The sequence below is a fragment of the Falco biarmicus genome, chromosome 11 (genome assembly GCF_023638135.1).
Source record: "Falco biarmicus isolate bFalBia1 chromosome 11, bFalBia1.pri, whole genome shotgun sequence".
In the NCBI taxonomy this organism is placed as follows: domain Eukaryota; kingdom Metazoa; phylum Chordata; class Aves; order Falconiformes; family Falconidae; genus Falco; species Falco biarmicus.
The window spans coordinates 13,217,183-13,234,656 of NC_079298.1; the positions used below are offsets into that span (position 1 = coordinate 13,217,183).

Here is a 17,474-nt window from a genome sequence, read left to right on the forward strand (position 1 = left end):
ACTCTGCCTTCTTGAATTAAGCAGCATTTTTTCTGATGTGACTAACAAAGAGATATTTCAGACACAAATGTCATGAACCTCCTTAAGTGTCATTGCATAGGCACGTATTTTTCACCACTACAGTCACCATTTCACTTAAAAAACTGTCCAAAACATATGGAATCACCACAATTTATTTCCAAGCTCCATAAAATTAATTTGACACAAAACTGTCACCAGGGATTTCCTTCAGTAAAGTATCTCTCACATTTCTATCACTTGCAGATCATTAGATTCCTGCGCATTAATAATACAGTTTGCAAATAAAATTTTCATCCGGTTTGCCTGCCTTATTGAATCAGTACTTGTTTCCTTTTCTCTGGAGTATATTACATTTAAGAAGGTATTGTGTCCCACCAGCAGTTGACTATAAAATACACCCCGGATAATGACAGATACGAGTAACAGCAAAACTACTCTCTCTCCCCTTTTTACAAAGTTTCATTTAAATCATGGGGCCTGTGCAGAAATAGGAATGAAAAGACACAAAATCTTCTTGTCTAATAATATGGTATGCCCTATTGTGTCTTCACTGAACAAAAAATATGCTTACATTTGTTCCACATACAACTTTTTAAAAAATGAATTGCTGTTAACTAAGCACCCACTTCAACAAAACACTCAAGCACATGCTCAAGTTTTGCTGTTATGACCTACTAAATATCACTACTTTTCAGTTATAGCCTAAATGACTTCACTGGTAAGGATTTATGAACTGCAAAGAGTCAAGAATCATCTTTAAATTTCTGGATAGGTTTGTACGAATGGTTAAAAATTTAACTGACTGACTTAATTCCAAATTCTTCAGTAGATAATAAAATCCAATAGTATTTTTACTGTATTACTTCTCACAGTGGATTTGCCCCAATGTAATTTTAGCATTTCTTTTAGTATTTCAAGTGCTTGCAAACAGCCACATGTTACATATTTAATCTGAATACATGGAAGAATAGAAAAGCATAAACAGCTTCTCTCTCAGTATTTTTGCAGTTTTAATGAATCATCAATAATATGTGCAACTACTCACTCACTGAGCCTTTAAACAAATGCAAATCACAGGAATTAACCAGACAGCATGGAAGGAAACACAGACTGCTTTGATAAGCAATAAGGAAATAGGTGCAAAGTAATTTTCTTGGACTCAGGGAACTGCATTTTTTTTACTTAGGAAATCTCCAACAAAGTAAGTGACAATATTTTCCCCAGGGACAATGTTCAGGGGAAATGTTTTAGTCATCTCAAGCTAAGGTACTCAAGTGTCTACATTTTACCTACCTACCATAAAGAAATGGTGCAGAAACAGTTACTGGAAAAACAGGCTTGAGGTCACAGATAGGAAGGGCTTCAGAAAACTTGCACCACAGAAGGATTAGGAATAACCTATTCTGAAAGCTTTAATGTAAGACAACCAATTTTTACAAAAGGTCTCCGAGCTAGAAGCTGTGTGTCAGTTCAGTGCAATGTAAGTACCAAGAACTATGTCCAGGTACAGGGGCTATTGCCTAAGAGACCCCAAGAACATGCAAGAAATGGCATCTCCCAGAAGAATGCAGAAGAATCGTAAGTGTGGAACCTCTGTAAGACCCAAGCAAAATTCAGTTATGCTTTGGACCCAACAAAACCCAGTCATTCACCAAACTTTGCTATAGTCCCTTGCTAGGTAGGACAATAACATATTTTCTTCTAAATCAAAGTCTAAAAGCCTTACCCATAAGCACCATTACTGATCAGTTTAATAGTTTCAAACTCTTCTTCAGATGGAGTTTTCTTTGACTGGACAGAGGCCCCACGACTCTGGGGAAAGATGACAAGAAAATGGAAATCAGGACCTGGAATGACTTAATGCTGTACTTCAGTCTTTTGTCCTTATCTTTTTTAAGCAGCATTTATCCCAAATCAATCTGTTTCTAGACTCTGGAGTCCTCAGCTTTAGAATAACTGTCTAGGACGTACAACTCTTGCAGATTCCCTCCACAAATATTAGCACAGAAAGCCAGTGGACTGTAAGAGTCAGGCCTTTCCTCAACATTACATTTTAAAAAAACTCAATAAATTAAACAACTAAGGATCTTTGAAACCTAGCAAGTTACGTAATTAATTTTTCCAGTGGTCTGTTACTAAAGTAAACTCTCTTCCATACACATCACGTTTTACAAATGCAGATATAAATAATTTCTCCAGATGATTTTTGTTTGCAACTCTAAAAAAAAAAAAAAAATCCACAAAACTTGATAATGCCTGTTTGCAGCTTTTAAGCATTTCACCACCCCAGTATAGAGATTTCCACATTTTTAAGAGTGTATACTTAACACTGCTTTTAAATGTCAGCACTTTTTTCTTTTTTTAATTGAAATCACTCTGCATTATAATTAATACTTTACTGTAGACTACCTCTTTCCAGAGGAAAAAAGCAGTAGACAGTGAGTGTATTACTGCTTTACCTCGACTGAATCATCTGTCTCAGGAGTGTCTGGGCTGTCATAGCTATTCAGCTGGGCCATTTCTGAAAAGAAAGAGGAAAGATTACTCCTAATGATCTCAATCAAACACTATTCTCTTTGTTTATACAAGACAAACAGGAGTGTAAGAGGTGGATGTGGAAGGACATTTTTCCCTTCCGTAAGAAGTCACCCCAATTATACAGTGATAACCTTTAACGTATTGCAAGCTGTAGGCAGTATTTTATATAAACCAAGGATATAATTAATTGTTCTAATTTCAGCCTGACTTATTCTGGATATTTCTATAATCAGTAAAAGCAATAAATGCATGTTTGGGGAAACTGCTGTCTAGTTAATATTAAAACCTATTCCATGCATATATGTCTGCATATAGCCTGGCGGCATCTCTGTACTCCAGAAGAGGAAAAAAAAAAAAAAAGCATTACATTCCAAACCACCTCCCTCCATCAAATGTGTCTGATTCTGCAAACTGCTGAGCAGCAGCAAACTCGGAGGAAGTCAGCTAGTTTAGGCTACTCAGCTGTCTTAGGAGATGCTACAAACTTTGCAAACCAAAATCCTACATTAACTACTAGTCTCTAAATAGACATCATTGACATTTCTGGGTGCCCTCCTTACAGAAAGGAAATAAGGCATCTTGACATCTCCACACATTTCTAAAGAAAATTTGACTTTAGTAAGGGGAATTAGTGATGGAAAGGTTCTCTCCCATGACAGGGATCAAAGGAAATTTTCCTTTAATGTCAGATTTCAACAAATGCTATTAAATTGCATTTAGCAATCTTTGGTAGAAATTTTCCTGAAGAGCTCTTCACTTGAAGTCAACCTGTCACTGTCATTTCAGTAAACACCACAGAAGTTAAACTAGTCCTATCCAGACTACTAATTTATGCTAAAATTATGCTCTCCTGAGAAAACAAAAAGTACGGTTCAATCACTGAAATATTCCGCAGTAACCTCCAGTCTCTGTCACACTTTTTATTGTTGCTGAGCAAGCCATGCATGCTTGTAGAACTTGTCATAGGAGAAGAGATTCAGCTAGCAAAGCACCAGGCAGAAATATTAACTCACAAATTCCAAAGTTAGCATCTTCTGGCCCTCTGCACGTTTACAGCATACTCAATTTACCATATGCAATTCTGGCACCTAGCAGAAAGGCTGTTACTGTCTTCTAAAGCATTACTCTGGTTTCACTGCTATGCAAGATGTAAAAATACAATCCCATCTCCACCTAAAAATTTATACTACTCGTGGTTTCTCATGGAAAATCACAACAAATACACTTTTCCTCAGAGAGGACAATAATGTGGGATGACAGGATACTTTCCAACCAGGCCACCAGCAGGCAGGCAGATCAGAAGAATAATGGGTAAATTTACTTTTACTGTCCAACAGCACAGAGAAAACAATTAAATCATAAAGCCATTTTCTAACATCGTTTCAGCTATAATACAGGAAGACATTAATAACATCGTAAGTAAAGAACTGTCATTGTTGACGTGCAATTCTTACCCCACCAACAGTCCTTTGAGACGTGGGGCTGGAAAGGACAGTCTAGAATGTGACAACAAACAGAAAAATAAGGAAACGTGGCCTAGAAATTAAACCAATACAATAAAAGCTTCCTTGAGCTATGTAGTGACCAGGGGATCTGGTTATCCTTTCAGCAGTCTGGAGAGTACAAAACAAGAGTTCTCACCCTCCAGGGGATCCCTGGTGAGTCCCAGCTGGCTGATAATATAACGAGGAATGTCACATTTAATTCCTTGCCCTTCCTTGGCATGGCCTTCTGCAGCTTCTAACAAATGGTAGAACTCTTCAGGATCAAACTCCTGCAGCAAGGTGGTGTGAGACAGACAGAGAGGCAAACGATTCAGCTTTAGAATTACAAAAGGTTTCTCCCCCATGTAGGAGATTCCTCAGAAACATCCAAAGTTAATTCTGGCCTCAGCAGTGATGCAAAACATTGGCAGTTACAACAAGCAAGTCAATGTATTCCACTCTGCTCTGCAAAAACAACAGATGTTTACGGCCTGCTGGATGTCCACTGGCTTAGATCTGCAAATCGAAACAGGATAAGGACTGTAGGAACCTTTTATGCACCAAAACTGGACTATCAGATAATACGGTCATGATAATCAAAGCATCGGTGTGGACACACTTCCCAGTTTCGTCACATTGAAACGTGCCAGGGAAAGGTCTGCGATGAGATGGAGGTGCCTTCTGCCACCTCTGTCTGACAGGTGAGTTAAGCCAGTATAAACCTCTCCTGCTTTCAAATGTCAGTGCTGATCAAACCATACTCCCACAAACAATTCTGTAACCGTCCCAACCTTCACAATTGCTAATAAAATTATTAAGAAAACAGCAACTGCTATTCTATCAGCAAAGATTTCACCTTCTATATAAGAAATACTGCTGCAGTATTTTTTGTACTATACAGTACAGACTCATCTTACCAACTCAGTCTTGGTGTATGTGACCTCTAAGGCAAGAAAAGGCTATAAGAAGGTGTGACTCTCTTACTAGACCAACAGATACAGTTGGAAATAAAAGACAAACTTTTGGCAGCAGGAGCACTCTGCTTAGAAGCAAGTTCACTAGTTAAAGTTAACTCTCCCCTACAAACCTCATTGTTGAGCAGCAATGAGCTGCTTTGCCAAGACCCTTAAAAAATTTTCTAGTGAAATGGGAGGATAAAAGGGGAAGAGTTACAGCATACAGTTGTGAGGGCATCAGGAAGGAACTGATGTGAGTGTGGTCAGCAGCACAAGAGAAAAGAGAGCACAGAACTGCAAACAAGAAAAAGAAACGGGAGGTTGGGATGACGTAAAGATACTCAAATAGTTAGAGAAACAGAGAAAAGACACACTTGTTCTTGATTGCTCTAAGCAATGCTGCTTGAATACATGCTGCCTGTCACCAAAGACAGCAGCAATGCAAGAAACAAAGTTCCTTCCTAACTCCTCTGGAAAAGGATCAATCAGCTGTCTCAGAACTGGCAGAGAGCAGGAGCCAGACCAGAGAGGGCCACAGGAGAAAGATGGTCAACAGACTGCAGTGTAATACAGACAGTGGGGTGAAAGGAAAGGTCGAGACAAGGAAGGATTCTTCAAGATATAATGGGAGGTCATTCGTTGGAGAGTAAAGGACAGGGAAAAAAAATATAATCTGATGACAAAAAATTCAAACATACAAAAAATTAAGAAATTAAATAAATGCTAGTTCTGTGTTCTTTTGAGTAGGTTTATTTAATCATTTGAATACAGAAGAATGATCCCTTCTAAGGGGACACAGGTGCTATAGAAGAAAAAATTGAAAAAAGAATGAATTACATACTTTTTTGCCAAAGATGGTTTCACTGATGCACAAAACTTTATTATTTTCTTGAAGCCCCAGAGACTCAGTCCGTAAATACACTTTTCACAGTCCAACAGGTAAATACAAAGACTGAAGCCAAATACCTGAAGTTTAAAATACTTAAATGCCTTCACCCCTATTAAAACAATCACAACCATCAAAACTACTGCCTATATGGCCAGTTATTTCATTTACAAGGAAGAAACAACAATGAGCTGTGTTACTAAAATTAACCTTCATATTAAAATATTAGAAAAACTGTTTATAAATTCACAAAGAGTTGAAGCTAAAGGTAAATTACAAAAAAATATGTTAAAAAATAAAAAGAAAATGTAGTTTTAAAGCTATTTAAATTGTTTACTACCCATTACTATATTTCTTTTTCTTTTATGGGATAAAAGGAACATTAATATTTGACTCTTCATGTCAGTAGAATAAAATATATTTGGGAAAAAAAGTTAGAAAGGCAATACAGGTTAAAAAAACAGGGAAGACAGATTTATACAGATATATATCTTTAAATATACAGATCCCAGTATTATTTTTATACTTTGAAGGCTAGCCACTTCATTGTCAAGGTTGTCACTACATGCTTTGGAGTTCATTAGTCATCTCAATTACTTTACTGCCTCCACCTGCTCCCACTCACTTTGCAGAACATCAGGTGCAGAAGACAGCGGAGGAACCTGGAGACCTACTGATCTGCAGCCAAATGCTGGTTTGAGTTTGGAACTGCTTGCAGGTATAGAAGTGAATTCACAGAAGTTACAAATTACTGAGGTTTCAAGTTTTTCTAGATGGTGTCTTACTAGCAGAGCATATGCAAGTATAAATGACAACGGTGAATGCAGACTCCTTCTCCACTGTAAATACAAAATATTTTTGGAGTTGCATGACTTCAGGACACAGGGACCAATATCATTGGGATGGCCTAAACACTTTTCACCATTTTCTAGAATTAAATAAAAAAAAATACACTATTATTAGTCAGGGTAAGTTGTTGAAAAAGTAATGAGACTTGCTTTTCCATGTCTTCCAATAGCATCAAATAGGATTTCAAATGCAGGCTTCCAAATCTGCTTGGATCTCTCACTGGCCTATCCCTCTGTGCGTCCACAGTGGAAAACCTGACACCAGGTTTCTCCGCAATTGCTGGATCTATGGTCAGAGTTTGAGTCCAAGAGCCCAGACACCATTTATAAATGGAAGGGAACTTCCTCCTTAGTGACAGCTCTTTCTTAGCGTGGCTCTCCAGGTACCGTACGCACACCATACGTTTATGGGCTCTCTTCTGTAGCTACTAACAACATGAGGAAAATCGGTGGCATCAATTAGCATGAAATGTTTTCAACAGCTACACCTGGCCCCTCAGCCATAAACTTTATACTAGAATATAATTCAGCTGCTGTTGCAGCTGACAGTCCATTGGAAAGATACTTCAATATTAAACCAAAAGACTGAATTTTTAAATATTGTTCTATTTTTCATCAATGTCTTAATGAGAATTTAAAGCATTCTCTTGAAGGCTTTGTGTTCCTTATCTCCTCAAACACACTCCAGACTCTTTAGATCATACACACACTCTCCCAAAGACCAAACCTACCAGGCATTCAAGCAGCCGAGCTGGTCGTGCAATGATAATCATCAGCTTCTTCACAAGCTGGGTAACGAAGGCAACCTCGGAGCTCTCGGATCGCTCGTGGGCCTGTGGAGAGGAGAACACCACATTATGGTCCTAGCAGTGACCTCTTCATTTTTACATGTCAGATGCTGAATGCAGAGCAATCACCAGCTCAGTAACCATAACTCAGCAGCAAAGGCATGACTGCGTCAGGGCAGGCAATGATCTCAGCTCATTCAAGGATGCCAAGTTACATAGAGCTTTTCCATTACAACTGACTCCTTTTATCATGCAAGAGATATTTCAGAGTCTCTATTTGCATTATATCACCTCTCAGTTATATTAGACATGATGTGTTTTTATTTTATTTTAAAAATGAAAAAAGGATTACTGATCTTTTCAGTTTTACCTTCCACATGATACTGATGTCTAGGTAACTACCAACAGCCACACATATTTCTAGACTTTCAGCTAGAATTAGAACTACTTCTGTTCATCATCAAAAAAGACTAAACTTTAGTTTATCTTTATTTAATTTTATAAATCCTGCTGAACAACTACAGCATTGTATTGTATGCCATGTAGGACCAAGCAGACAAGCAAAGCAAAGAGCATACAGAAACCTAATTCACAGAATTTCTTTTTCTTCTTGTCCACTCCCTTTACCAGATTTCAGTATAAATTCAAGGCTTAGTTTCAAGGTATGCGTATGTGTGAGGCGGCGTTTTTATAACAATAAACACACTAAAGCAATAATTTTAAAAAAACCTCAACAAACCAACCCAAAGACAAATTTGAACACACACCCACACACCAGTCACTCTTGCTCAAGCACACAATGGTTACATTATGAGTCCTGAAGCACAAATAAAATAGTATTTCATTGCAGGGTGATAAAAAGATGGCTCCAATGACATGTAGAAACTCTGAAACAAAGTATAGCTATTTTTTCCCCAAGGTCTAAAAATGAGGCGTTAGCATAGCCACAAATAAAAAGTCCAGAACTTAAGCAATGAGCTTATGCTGTCCATGAGCCAGTTGCTTATAGGACTGCTGTTTTATCAACAAGGATGCAAACAACAATAAACTACGATGTTCATTTAGCATTGTTCATTATCACCAGCTAAGACGACGACATATATGGGTGAGAAGTCAGATCACACTGGTGATCACCTAAAAGAACAATCAAAACACAGGGAAGCAGACATTCAAAGCTAGAAACATACAGGCAGCATTTTAAACAATATATCCCTGATATTTTGTTACCAAACCAAAAAAAAATATTAGAATGTTCATTACTTCTCATTTTGATACAGGTCAGAATAAGAAATGTTGATCGTCTACTTCAGCACTGATAAGCTAGGGCTTGAATTTTAACCTTGAAGAAAACAATGCACCTGCTAGTTCATCATCTAAAAGCAGTATCAAAGATACTTCCCAGCTACAGACCCTTAAAAAGATTATTTTGGAAGCACTGACATAAGTTGTGATTTTCTTCTTTCTAACTATAAGGTATTTTCCAATTATAAACCAGAAAATAATCAAAATTAACATGATTAGTATTCACTCTGTGTCCCCTAATGCATTATGCAAACTTGTAAGTTAAAATATGAATTCTAGAAAAAAAACGAATGCTTTCATATTTGAAAAGCCATTCCTGATCACCAGGGGCTAGCTGTGTTGAAATGAATAAATAAAACATCAACAACTTTGTATTATTTGATACATGAGCCATGCAATTGGAAAGTCCTTTTCCCTCCTACATAAGTTATATTATGTAAAAAATACAATATAATACATGTAATTCATCATTTTGCATCCATTTATACTGTTAAAGCAAACTATTTTTTTTAAATCAAGTCCTTTTGCTTTCTCCTTTTCTTATCTATGACAACTTAGGCAAAATCATTTAAAAACGCAACTAATTTAATCAGGCGTCTGTTTTGAAAAGAAAAAGCTAGACCATGACTGCCAAAGGACACAGAAAAGAAAAAGGAAGAAAAGAGGATTACAAAAATCAAACACAACTTGTAACAGCCACTCAGCCATCATCTCTGCACAGCGCTGCTCTTCCAAGATCCTCAATAAAACTGCCTCTTCTTGTTTCCTTCTCATGCAGGACATCCCGGACATCCCTACAGATGTCTTGTTTAGAATCTGTCCCTAGGACAGTCTCTGGGAACCAGAGGGTTATATAGCCAGGCGCTGCCTGCTGCTTCCATGTGCCGTGGTACAAGGCGTGCCATCTAATCCGCAGTTCCCAATGACGGCAGGGTGGTCTGAAGGTTGCTGGTGGCATCTCAGGGTTTCCCCCCCTCCGCCTCCCAAGGGGAGGAGGGAGAAGCTGTAGGGGTCGTGAGTAGAGGCTGATGCCATTCCTACACACATTGCCAGTGACACGTGTACAGGAGGTAGCAACGGGTAATTTACAAACCGATTCCCTTATCTGAAAGACCCATCCGTCACTAACTGTAGTTACTGGGGCATGAAATTAAAATCACTGTCCTCCCCTGGGGTTCGGCAGGACCAATAACTGGGATATGCAAGTCACAACGCTGTAATTGAGCTAATATACTGATGGAAACCAAAACAATAGACCTGCAGTGCCAAGAACCAATAAATTTACGCTCAGGCTCATATTAAGAAAGCAATCCCGATCAGAATATCCATTTGCCAATGTGCAGCATCAGTCACCGCAGTGTAACACGAACACCCTCCTCTGTTTCTTTTGTTCCATGCACAGGAACACCTGTAATCCTTCACCTTCCTCGCCAACTGGCTACACCCACGCAAAAGCCATTAAACTTCTTTTGGCTGGTTTTACCTTGTCAATTCAGCCAAGTGAAAACTGACTAACCCTTTTCTCCCAGTGACCTGAGGTCCTACCCTATCCCCTGAGCCCACCCCATGGTAACAGCTAAAGAACTGAATGTCAGAGAATCACAGAATGGTTTGGGCTGGAAAGGACCTTTAAAGATCATCTAGTTCCAACCCTCTTGCCATGGGCAGGGACAACTTCCACTAGAATGTCAAATACTCTTTTGCGTAAGTGCTTTATCTTATTTTTCAATATTCTTACTTTGTAAGTGTAACATTCAAGTTCATGTTTTCCAAAATACAGAAAATCTCTTAAATTCATTTTTACTTCAGGATAATTTCAATGACGCAATAAGCAATAGGTTTTTCTGGCTAAAAGACAATATTTCACGCTCCAAACAAGGGAAAAGATCTCATTTGCCGTAACTAACAAGATTTGTTGGCATTTTATTAGAAAAGCCAGGATCTAAAAAACTTTTAAAAGCTTTCTGGTTTGGTCTATTTAAACAGCTCATTATTTAAATACCCAATTACTCTGTTTTACAACTGTATTTTTACAGTATAAAGTAGATACAAGCTGCAACATATTAAATCGAGTCTCCTTTCTATGGTTTGAAATACTGTGCGAGTTTAGTTGGTTACCACATGTCAGAATCAACACCTTTAAAAAAAATCAAAATAATCCATTCTTTCACAGTAAAACTGTTCGAAAATCTGTGGGTAGTCCTGCCAGCTGCTGAGCTCCTTATTCACCAATAAATCATCTTCCCAATCTTTCCTTATGTTATAAAAACACACCATAGCATACAACTGCCCAAATGGAAGAGCTTTTTTTGATGACCTTCCAGTTGGTATTATTTACACTGTGTGTAACTCTGTGAGATACCTTACAAGCCAAGCAAAGGTAAAGACCTGCTCCAAAATTTGGAATAATCTAAACTTGTCTCCACCTTGTATTTCAGGAGAGTCCTCCAAAAAAAATATTATCACCAATTTCTATATGTTTAGACTGAAATATTCCAATTATTTCTTTCTAAAATGCAGTCGGAAGGGCAAAGCACAGACTGGCAAGCAGGGGAAAACAAGCAGCTTTTAAATATTAAAAGAAAAGCCAAGGAAGTATGATAGGACAGAAAAAACAAATGAGAAAGATGTGGAATGAAGTCTTTGGCATTCCTCCGCCGTCTTTAATTTCTTTGTCCTCTTTGGTCCCAGCTTGTTCTGCCTCCCTTGTTTCTCTAAGCTTTCATGTTAATCGTCTCTAGCCCACCTTACTGCCTAAAGTAAATCAAACTTCAGAGCTGACCCTTCTCTCACCCCTGCTCTGCAGAAGATGCTAAGGAGGAAGAGGTCAAAGCAAGCCCTGAATGTCAATTCCTTAACAAGCCCAGAGATGACCACTGCATCTTCTCGAATAACAGTTCAATGTCATCTTTCCCTGTGCTTAGGAGCAGCAGTATAATGCATGTAGGATCAAGTGGAAAAGGACATTTAAGAAGTGTGTTTTGATGATTTGTTCCGAGGGGGGGGAGAGGAAAGGAAAAAGCAGGTTTATCTGACCCATGACTTCTCTGAGATGCTGATTAACCCCTTCAGGCCAGAAGACAGGCCTGAAAGTGCAGACTGGAAGTGACCAGACCCAAAGTATTGCTCTCTAAATTCCTTATGGTATGAGAAATCATTGTCCACACACACAGGAGGAAGGTCTGGGAGCCGGCGTATTGCAAGCCCAAAGCATCTGCTACCAGCAGCAGTAAAACGCACTGTAGCCTCCTTGAGCCCCTTGAAAGTTATTTTGCCGAGCACACACACTCACTTTCAGAAAAATCTTTCCAACTTCAAAACCATCACCCAAAGAGGCCTGACCCCTTACATCATAGCTGACATACAAATGCCCTGCTTCCAGCCTCTGGAGATACACAGTGGAGCATCTAACAGGTGCTCCCCTGGCTGCAGGAATCCCTGCACCCCTGCTGCTGAGGGCCAGCCCCAGGGTGGGCACCTGTGCCTCTGCCAGCCCCACTCCGCCCTGCACTGACGGCTGGGTGATGCTCATCCCGCCCAGGGAGGCTACACTGCCACCTTCAAACTTCAGAAAGATATTCCTCTCTTCTAAAGACTAGGAATACTGAACAATTTCTTTGACTAGATGCAGTTTCTCCAGCCCTGGATGGCAGCATCGATAATCAAACTCTTGCATGGTATTCAAAGAACACCACTTTCACCTGGAAAGGCATTTTTTACTATTAAATGCATCCACAGTGGTTACTGATATCCCATAGGCAGACAATCATATAGGCCCTCAAAAGATATTCCCTGCCTCTCTTGATCTGTCAAAATCATATTCCCTATCCAGGCAGAACACCACAAAACCAAACACGAGTCATTTTTCTTTCATGCATAATAAATACGAGGGAAATTACAGCCACAGTCAAAGAAATGGGGTAGCCAAAGATTTTAGCTGATACAAGGGAAGATTCTGCAGTTTTCACAAAGCTTTTCAATACAGTAATTGTATATTAATAGAGTATTTTTATTCATTTGTCATTTTCTAATGTCTGGAAAGAGTGGCAAAGGGGCACAAACTAGTGCAATCCACGCCAGTGGGTTGGCAAACTGACCAGTGACATACAAACTAATAATAATAATAATAGTAATAATAGACATACAAACACTAAATAGATTAAAAATCACCAAAGATAATAAATTGTTTCAGGTGTTCTGTTTCTAGGTGTCTCTGTGACACTTATAATTGGAGATTGAGATCTTCATAAATCCTGTATTTTCAGCTTGCTAGCTTCTTAAATCAAAGTGAAGGATTAGGAAGACGTTCCCAAACAAACGTCCAGACCCAGCAGCTGGTAATAGTACTGACTCCTCATAACAGCTATAGCATAAATTCTAAGAGATGCTTTTAATTTAATATTATTTTCATCTTAAAGGAAAAGAGCAATTTTTAATGAGCAGCTGAAGTATACTAAGCATGCATTAAAATTGTGCCCCCTTGTGTATTTTCATATGCTTTGAACACCACAAAACACACTGAAGTACTAAAAACCCCACAACTGGATTAAGTTCAGCTCAAGAAAATCTTTTATGAAAAATTCATAGCAACACTACAAACTATGCTGTTTTCACTCCTTCAAGGCACTATTGTAATTAATAAGTCATTCAGAGTCTTGAAGTACATGAAAGAAAAGTTCAGTAATTTCCCTCATCTGGATGAACCCAATTTTCATAAATGGTAAAGGCTGCCTTTGACTTACTCATATGCATATTTAACTTTTGTACAAACAAAGTACACAGGTGAAGTGATTTGCTCAAATCCACCTGCGGTAGATCAACATCAGACAAACAACTCAGATCTCAACACCCCCACCCACTGCCCTTCCCCTGGAACCCACATTGTCTCTCTGAAAATCAAAGCTCTGGCTTTATTGTTCAGAGTTTCAAACAAAAGAATATATTCTACTTTGCAGAGAGCACTTACATCCTGGAGAAGTTTCTCCAAGTTTTCCTGTAGCTCATAAAAGTACCGAGAAGTAATAAGACCTTCACGTGATTTATCTAGGCAATCTCTGGCCAGTTCAATAACTTGATGATGAATGAAACTTAGGACCCCATCTGCTAATTGCAGCACGTTTTCTGGAGCATTAGAGGCAATAAACTCAGCCAGCCGTTCTTCCATCTGTGCCGTAGCCTAAGAGTACAAAATAAAGAGAAATTACTCTTAAATTTTATTATCCCAGAACTTAAAACATAAACAAGTAAGGTGCTAAAGTAACATTTTTGCAACTCCAAAATGCACGAGGCTTAAAAAATATTCCAAAATACAATCGCATTTTGCTGAGAATAAAAATAGCATACCATAGGCAAAAGTTATGTTCACACGAACAAACAACAAAAATTAATCAGAACACAGTTTCTGAAAATGCAAATGACCATAAAAATATCTTGGTCCTGAGGCTGTATGCCTCCCTGGGTCTCCAGAGTAAGGATGTAAGATACGAGGCAGTTTTCAGAACTTTTAGGCAAGACCATGGAAGCTGAAAATCACTGCCCCAAGCACAGACGTTTCTATCACTGTAAGCCCTGACACCCTGTCTCTAGAGTAACATCTATTTTTGCTACTGGTAGAACAGAAAGGAATGGCCGTATCAACAGCTCTGGGATACACAATCTTCTACGCTCACTTCAGTGTTAACTTTCAAAGCTTGATTCCACAGATTTCAATATTCAGCTTTTAATAAAGAAACACTTATTTTCACTGCAGATCATTTCAGCACGTTTCAGTGTAACTGAATTCAGATTGACTTTTCTAGAAATCCAAACCTATCTTTGTTCTTTCTCTGGTACCAAAAGGCCCAGTGTCAAACTTGGTTTTTGCCAAAACCTCCAGTATAATTTGGAATTACTTTAAAAGAAAACTTTGCATTTCAAATATGTAAATGGAAAGCCTACCAAAACCAAAGACGTTTGGATCAGTATGAAGCACATTTAATGCAGTTATACAGGGAATACTGAGAAAATGTTAATTAACTTATTTTGAAACTACTCTTTAAAATAGCTTTTTTAAGTATATATGAAAATAAGCAAAACATCCCTCTTCCAGCCTTGATTTGATTCAGAATTTAAAGACAGACATGGATTAGTTCAAGATACCTGGAGAGCCAAAACACGGCCCTTCTCCTCACTTTTGTGAGCATCTGTCATGCCAATAACAGACATGAGAAATTTAGTAAATATGAAATGCATACACAAATACACAAAGCTTTTCACACTCTTCCATCTGAATCTCTCTATACAATCTATTTCCTCTACTACAGAATTAACATATGGAGCAGAGAAGGCAGCTTCAAACTCTCAGCAAACTGCACTGCTTGGAAATGAGATGGAGAAGGAGCCCAGTTCTTAAAATGAGCACTACAAATTAATTCTGAGCTTGGTCACAAGTTCATTGAATGCATTATTTAAAAAGTGATTCTTTACCTTTGGAAACCTTTCTTTGTACACATGATTCATCATTATTATTTCACTGTCAAAGGAAATTGGGGAGCGACCGGGGCTAGAGGAGAAAACAAAGTACGTTATCATTTACAGATATCACATCAAAACCCTCCAAAATTCAGCGCTGGTCATAAAGCTGCCACACTGGCTGTAGCCCTTCCAAAGCTTTGGTTTCACCTCAGTAACAGGCAGGTGCTTCACTTAAGAGAAAATCCTAGCAAGCAACGGCAGTGATAGTCATCTGAAAACTCCTGTCTTCACGTGAACTCAGGCAGAAACTCACCTATTTTCAGCGAACGCAAGTTCTAACATACAAGCTTGTAAAAACCCAGTGCATCTGTTGCAGGTACATTTGTTATTTCCCTCGTTCTCTTACTGCCCTCCACAGCAGTGGCAGCAGCCCTGCTCAGAAAGATATCACTGTTATGTCTGGAGTCTCTAGTGCCAGGAAGGAGCAGAATAAAATGAAACAAGGGACTTGAGATGCTTGCTTTCCTTTGTCTGAAGAATACCACCCTACAGGAGAGATGCATGAGCTGTGTTATTCAGCTAAATTTGATATATAAATATTACGAGCAATAGGAACAGAATACTTCTCCGAAAACTGCACTCCCTTGAGGCACGTTACACCATGGATGCATATGCATGCATGCATAGGTTAGCAGGCAACTTCAATGAACACCAAAAACCAGGACACTAAATTCTGACAAACCGCATTTATATTACTGTTTGGGTGGTTTTTTTAAAGAAGAGTTGCATCTCATTTCATCACATCTGATGGTATGCAATGCTCTGACTCATTCTGCCACTGAGGACAGCCGGAGTGAGGTAATGCAGATAATCCCTAGCTACAGGATTGCCTACAGCATCTCATTTCTCCGGTTACCCTGTTTTAATATTCAAGACAAGCGAGGGCTGCAATTATTTGGCATCTTACATGATCATTGTCTTTATGATTTTAAGAGTACTACATATCGCTAAAAATATTTTCTCTCTATCAAAAAATAGAATTTTATCTTGAATGGGTTCAAACATTTTAAACTTTCTGTGAAGAATGAAATGAATCTCTCTAAATGGAATAAATGCATTACAGTTACTACCTTGCTGCTAACCTACTTAAAGGAAAAAAACATTCTTTTGGGAACATATATTTACAATTCAAAGAAAATCTAGCTCACTGGCTCACGGAATACAGCCATACCAAGCTCTTTTCATGCCTGGCACTGGAATTCCATGAATTACATTGTGCCTTGTTTTAATAAGGTTTATCATTCAGCTTGGGAAAATGCACTTCAGATTAAATCTCTCACTGAATCCTTATGTTACAGGAGAAAAACTGATTTGGATGTTTTGGATACCAAGTAAAAACAACTTTTTTTTGATAAAAATATAACCCTTAGCTTGCTAGACAGCTGTTCTTAATCAAGGAAAATTTTCTTTAAAAAGAAACTTACATTTATATTTACATGTAATGCATAATGCTAAAAAAAGAAATAGGAAGGGTAAGAACATTTAGATTTCAGTCTTAAAAGCAAATTGCCCCACACATCTAGCCTGCTATCTTTATCTCTTTTTCTCTAAGACCAAACAATCTGACACAAGCACATGATGACTGTTTACTGGCAGTTCATATGGAGCTGAAGAACTTGGTGAACAGTTACTGAAGAATTTATTTTTCTATAACGTTATTGTTTCTCTGTGTGATTTAAGTGAGGTGTGAATTACAAGGATATATACATAAGCCCTTTGGTACCAACTACAGAAATAAGGAGGCATATACATATTTCATTTTAACATTAAAGTGGTCATACTAACACTTGTGCATGCTTAAGTGTTTGCTGTCTTAGGGCTACAATAAAACATGAGGAGGTTTGCCTTTTGCTTTCAAGGTGCTTCATGCATATGGATACAGAAAATTAAGAGCTATGAATAAATTGTGCTACTTGAGGTGTCCTGCCAGCAGATGTAGTGTTTCCTTAAGGAAAGGCACAATGGTATGGGAGTTTATTGAGTTTGCTTTTGTTTTTTATGATTCTGAAACAAAGTAATTTCTTTGGACAGGAGTCTACTGATGGGCAAGAAAGTAAACAATTATAACCCCTTAGCTTCCTTGGGCATTGGCAGTTTTGTCTCTCATCTTTGGAAGCTGATTAATGCCACTTTTTAAC

At 38.3% G+C, this 17,474-nt stretch overlaps 1 protein-coding gene across 13 annotated transcripts in view; it reads right to left on the minus strand.

Moving 5' to 3' along the window:
- MAST2 (microtubule associated serine/threonine kinase 2) overlaps positions 1-17,474 on the minus strand; it is a 194,344-nt gene that overhangs the window by 28,205 nt on the left and 148,665 nt on the right. For all 13 annotated transcript variants that reach the window (XM_056355609.1, XM_056355603.1, XM_056355602.1 and 10 more), the window contains 6 exons: positions 15,289-15,364; positions 13,790-13,999; positions 7,465-7,566; positions 4,201-4,333; positions 2,481-2,542; positions 1,748-1,833 (listed from right to left, as the gene is read on the minus strand). In XM_056355609.1, coding sequence (XP_056211584.1) covers positions 1,748-1,833; positions 2,481-2,542; positions 4,201-4,333; positions 7,465-7,566; positions 13,790-13,999; positions 15,289-15,364 — 669 coding nt within the window. The remainder of the gene's footprint in view (positions 1-1,747; positions 1,834-2,480; positions 2,543-4,200; positions 4,334-7,464; positions 7,567-13,789; positions 14,000-15,288; positions 15,365-17,474) is intronic.